Source organism: Cupressus sempervirens, chromosome 7, assembly GCF_028749045.1.
Source record: "Cupressus sempervirens isolate cs-2001-9-10 chromosome 7, ASM2874904v1, whole genome shotgun sequence".
Classification (NCBI taxonomy): Eukaryota; Viridiplantae; Streptophyta; class Pinopsida; order Cupressales; family Cupressaceae; genus Cupressus; species Cupressus sempervirens.
In genome coordinates this window covers 149,123,652-149,129,066 of record NC_143124.1, presented here as the reverse complement: position 1 = coordinate 149,129,066, position 5,415 = coordinate 149,123,652, and the positions used below count along the sequence as shown (strand labels likewise).

The following is a 5,415-nucleotide window of genomic DNA, read 5'->3' as shown; positions in this document are numbered from 1 at the left end:
CCAAGTTTCACTTTTAACATATGCTCTTCATGAGGAGGCCCTGTCAGTTTTTCTTACGTAACTTGAGCATACAAACATATTTTTTTTATCTGAAAAATACGTCAAAAAGCTAGTTCTAAGATGAAGATGATGGTACAAGTGTTTTTTATTTTTGCTATATTTTGGTTGCCTGTTTTGGAAGTCAAAGCTAGATGTTCTATTTTGCCTTCTGGGAGCCATATCTCGCTCATCTGGACTCTTTTTTGGGCTCGCCAGATATCATTGGAAAGATGGTTCTATGAGTTATTCAGTTGCAGAGGTATTTTATCCAAATTCTTCTCTAGGTTCTTTCTCCTTCGAGTTTTGCACTTTCGCACTCTGGCAGATTACTTGGATTCTACAGGTCCTAGAATCTCTTCTTCTGTTCTTTTGGCTCACTCTTCTTTCTAACTTTTGAGCATTGTATGCTTCTATTTTGTTGCATTCCTTTTATTGTAAATGCACTGAGATAAAGTGCTTGCTTTTGCATATTTGGGATCTTGTACACCTTGTGTTTGTTTGTACTCACACTCAGTTATAAAGTGTCATGGGGGGTCATGATTTTTTGCCATTTTGTGCTTATCCACCTTTGTCAAGTGAATTTTTCTTCCACGACATTAGCCCATGCAGTGTGTTGGTGATACCGCCCTTTATCCTGTGCTTGTACTTCTATTGCACTATTAGTGTTCCTGATTCTTTTTCTTGCAGATGTTTTTGGCATTGCATTTCAGTGTTCCTGTCACCCCTCTCCCTGTTTAGCATTATGGGGGGGTTCACTTGTTGGCTCTATTTCTTCTTTGGTTTGGTTGAGTGATCTACATATTCAGTTTTTGTTCCTATGTACTAGGCAGATGCAGTGGCTAGGCACCTATGCATTTTGGTGAGATGGTTCATCTACTATATAGACACTCATTCATTCCTACCTTTAGAGGTCACCTCTTCAATTGATCAGCTCTTCAGACTTTGTCTTCTCTACCTAGTCATGCACTATTTCAATGGGGGTTCCAGCAGTTTTCTCTGACAATGTTTGCATCTTCATGCTTCGGAGATGCTTCATGCTCTCTTTTTTTCCTCTCTTTGGGACATTTCCTAGATTGGAGGCTTAGTTTCCTTCATCTAGTTCTTTTTCTTTTATTGGGTACCTGATCAAGCCTTGTTGTCGGGACCCATTTTCCTGCTTTCATAGCTTTGCTAGGTTAGCATCCACCTAAGCTTTGCTTATGGGGGGGTGTTAGTGTATTTTTTTATTTTTCCTATTTTGCTAAGTTTTTCCTACACTTTTAATAATCTCGCTTAGGTTAATAAAGCATGTCTTATTAGGTGAATGGTTGTGAGGTGTCACCTTCCTACATGTGAGCATCCATTAGCTATCTTGGGAAGATACTTTGCTATCTTTAGTCCGATAGATGGTTGCTCCTCATTGGTTGGTGTTGCCACCTCCTCCCTCTTCCTAGCCTATATAAGCATGCTACCTGGCTTGTATTTGTATCTCTGGTTTTTGCATCCGCTTAATGTTATTTTGCTTCCAGCATTTGCATTACTCTCTTGGAAACTAACTCTATGATGCTATTTTGATTTTGTATCATTTGAATTCATAGTTTAGATATTTATTCTTTGCACTAGTTTTCTGGGTTATTAATCTTATTAGATTCTAACATCTATGTGTCAAAATGAAGACATGGTTTCTAAAAATAAATAGGCATGTAAAGTAGGTCAATCATAGATAAAATTAATATACATGATAATAAAATTTGAATAATTTTAGTTTCATTAAAACTTATTCTTAGAATCTTAAAATAGGAACAATATGTTCCTTGTAAATTAGTTAAACTCATTTGTAAATTATCTATAACCAATTTTTAAGAAAAACTTTCTATTCTTTTGATAGAACATATTAGATCAATATTGGATCAAGTGCACTAAATCCTTTCTAGTCAATTTTTTGACCCTCGAAGTATGATTGAAGACTTTCCTATTAATCTCTTAAAATTTAAAATGATAAATTAAGACAAATTAAAACTCCCTCTTGAACTCTTAAAACACGAAGAAAAACATTTAGTTTTTTGATAGAACATATTAGATTAATGTAGGTTTAAGTTCAATTTCATATACTGAATCCTTTCCACTCAATTTAAATCTCTTAAAAATTCAACATATTACTAAACTAGCTATTTAAAATATCACTCTACCATTATCAATTTAAACTAAACCTCTAATTTAAATTATTTAATTTAACATTTAGTTCTTTCTTTTAGATAAGAAAAATTAAATTTAATGAATAAAAGATAGAAAATAGTTCACATTTTAAAATGGATGTTGCTATCTTCATACAAAACATACTATTGACTAAATTTTTAAAAATTAAAAATACAATAGACATTTATGTTCAATCTTTATCATTTATTCTTCATGATCTACATATTTATACATGTTGTGATATAAAATAATAGCAAACAGAACTTTATTTTGGAAAGCTGGCCTCTAAGGTTTCCAATGCTAGACATCATTATAAACTATTAGAAAAATTTGAAAAAAATTTAACATAATTTATAATAAAAATAAATTTAACATTTTGATACATTTTGTCTCTAGATTAACCAACGCCAGGAAGCAAAATACAAAATACGTTGTCGCACTGCGTATGAAACATCAAAGAACAATTTAAACAATATTTTTGAGGGCTCCCACATCTAGAATTATAAAGTCTTTCTCTGATGTTGAATGCCAGGAAACTAGAACACGAAGCGCAACAAGATTATCAATTCAAAGATTAGACCAACAATATCTAGAAGCTTATAAAGTCTTCGTCAAAACTGGATGATCAATAATTTATTTATACAGCCGCCTATCTCTGACGTGGAGATCAAGGAAATCAGCGCACGAAGTAGACTTTGTAACTCAGAATTCCTTGTTAATTTTCAGGGTATTTGTTGTTATATGCCGAAACATTATAAGAAAAGGAAAAATATAAGAGTAGGCGATTCAGACGGCTCTACTTAGATATTAAATTTGATAATATTTAAATCTTTGTCTACATACTTTTTCTATTGCCGAATAAAGCTCCCTCTGGATTCTTAGATTGTATCATTAGCTCAACAAATTTTGGGACACTCTTCTCTGGTTTTGCACTATATTTTTGTTTGAAGTTTGATCTTGTTAAGCTCATCATGTCAGAAGGCGCTAAAAATTGTTGTGACATCCTTTTGGCCATTCTTTTGCCTCCATTGGGAGTCTTCTTGAAATTTGGCTGTCATGTAAGAAAAACTATCTATTAAGTGATTTGATCTTTTTTATTGAATAGATCTCAGTATTATCTTTATCAAGGAAAAAGGGTAAATGTTCCTACTAATTATTTGTGGGTGCTGATTGATTTTGCAGGCGGAGTTCTGGCTATGCTTGTTGCTTACAATTTTGGGTTACTTGCCAGGGATCATATATGCCGTATATATCATCACCACCTCCAAGTGATGACACCCACATCATCGTACTTTTTGGTTTGGATCATTGGATTTGATTTTTTTGTATTTAAAGGGTTTGGTGTTTGTTTAGGAATTGGTTAGCTATCAGAGCTTGGAGAGAATAATTAATGGTTTTCAGTAGTGGTTTTAATGGAGTTTTCTGCAAATCAACACTTTTATATGTCAAGGCTGTGCTATGTATTGTTTGTCCTCTGGGCAAAAGAATTAAGAGAATTATATATCCTCCTCAAGTGACACCCATGTCGAGCTTTTTCTTTGGATCATTGGATTTGAATTTTTAATTTTGTATTTGAAGACTTTGGCATTTAAATATGATTTGAGCAGCTGTCCTCTTGGAGAAGCATACTGAATGGTTTTCAGCAGTTGTTTTAGTGGAGTTCTCTGTAGATCAACACTTGCATATGTCAAGATTGTGTTATGTATTACTTGTCCTATGTGCATAAGATTTGGAGAATTTTTTTAAAGCAACAGACAAAAATCTTTTTAATTTAATCATTTGTCCAATTTCTCATAATATAGATTAACAGTGATATCACAACTGATATTTGCAATGAAATTCTAATCTTTGAACAAATAGCTTAAAATTTTATATTGTAATTTACCAACCCTTAATGATATACATGTCTAAAACAAGAAATTGTAATTTCCAACCAAAAAGCTAATTTTCAAACAAAAGATTATAAAAACTTTGTAAGCCATGCCTTCTTGACAAAATTCTTGATACATTAAATTAAATTATATTTGAAATTGGAATTAATCATTTTCAAAATGATGTAACCAAAGTCCTTTGTTTTAAAAATCTTAATATATTTAAGCGATCTTTTTCAAGTAGATAAATGATGCAAGAGGTTCTCGATACATTAAATTAAATTATATTTGAAATTGGAATTAATCATTTTCAAAATGATGTAACCAAAGTTCCTTTGTTTTAAAAATCTTATTACGTTTAAGCGAATTTTTTCAAGTAGATAGATGATGCAAGAGGCCCACCTAGTGTTGAGGATGGACAACATCATTCCAATCTTGTTTATAATTAAGAGTTACACATCTAAAGGCTTCCTTTGATCTATATTTGTCTTCTATAATGAGCATATTAAATTTATTACAGCATTAGTTCCCACCCGAAACTCCACCTAGTCAATTAGACGATGTATTTCCTTCATGCAAGAATTGATCATGTTCTTAAAAACATTTGAAGCACATAACATTTTGGTATTGATGAGACTATTGGGTTATCGAAGATAAGAGTGGTTAGTATGTTCTTTATAAAGAAATTATATTTTTATGAAGTAGCTTTAAATGAATTTTTTTTATGTAGTACATAATTTTGTAAGGGAAAAAAATATAAATCTTTTTTATTAAGGTAAGATGTGTTTTTAATCAGGCACAAATCTTGAAACAAAACAAGAAGGTTATCTAAGTGCTAGCTCAATTTATAGAATAACAAATATATTATTTGAGAAAGTATAGCCAAAAGTAGGTAGGAATACATTCTAAAATCTATCAGCTAGAAACAAACAAACTTTAATATGAGAAAATTCAAAAATAGAACTATAATAACTGAGTTGAAATCATAAAAGTGGGACTCAATTTCAAACCAACAGGGTATCCATAGAAGGAGATGATTTGTAAACTCATTGTTATGAATCACTTACAATTTTAAGATTCATTAGGACACAGAGTTAATATAAATATCGTAACTAACGGTGTTTGTGAACTGAGTAAATAATACTTAGAAATGCATAAAATATCTAAGTAGACAAAAATATGCATAAGAAAGAACAAGAGATAAAGGATTTGATTTTGGAGTTCACCAGACTCTGGCTAGGTCTCTAGATCTGCAAAATTGCAAGATCGATGTCATTATTACGATGCAAGACTCATACATCACCATGGTCTTCCATGGAGTTACAATTTT

General features: G+C 31.8%; 1 protein-coding gene across 1 annotated transcript; it reads left to right on the top strand.

Moving 5' to 3' along the window:
- Positions 1–2,907: 2,907 nt before the first annotated feature.
- LOC149545964 (hydrophobic protein LTI6B-like) lies at positions 2,908–3,989 on the top strand. The gene is made up of 2 exons (XM_089790911.1): positions 2,908–3,272; positions 3,397–3,989. The coding sequence occupies exons 1-2, from the start codon at positions 3,186–3,188 to the stop codon at positions 3,484–3,486; spliced, it is 177 nt and encodes a 58-aa protein (XP_089647037.1). The 5' UTR covers positions 2,908–3,185; the 3' UTR covers positions 3,487–3,989.
- Positions 3,990–5,415: the final 1,426 nt, after the last annotated feature.

Excerpts from the sequence above, each read along its gene's own strand:
- LOC149545964 (XM_089790911.1), top strand. The coding sequence starts at position 3,186 with ATGTCAGAAGGCGCTAAAAATTGTTGTGACATCCTTTTGGCCATTCTT. Across the intron at positions 3,273-3,396 it reads TCTTGAAATTTGGCTGTCAT|GCGGAGTTCTGGCTATGCTT; the intron begins GTAAGAAAAACT and ends TTGATTTTGCAG.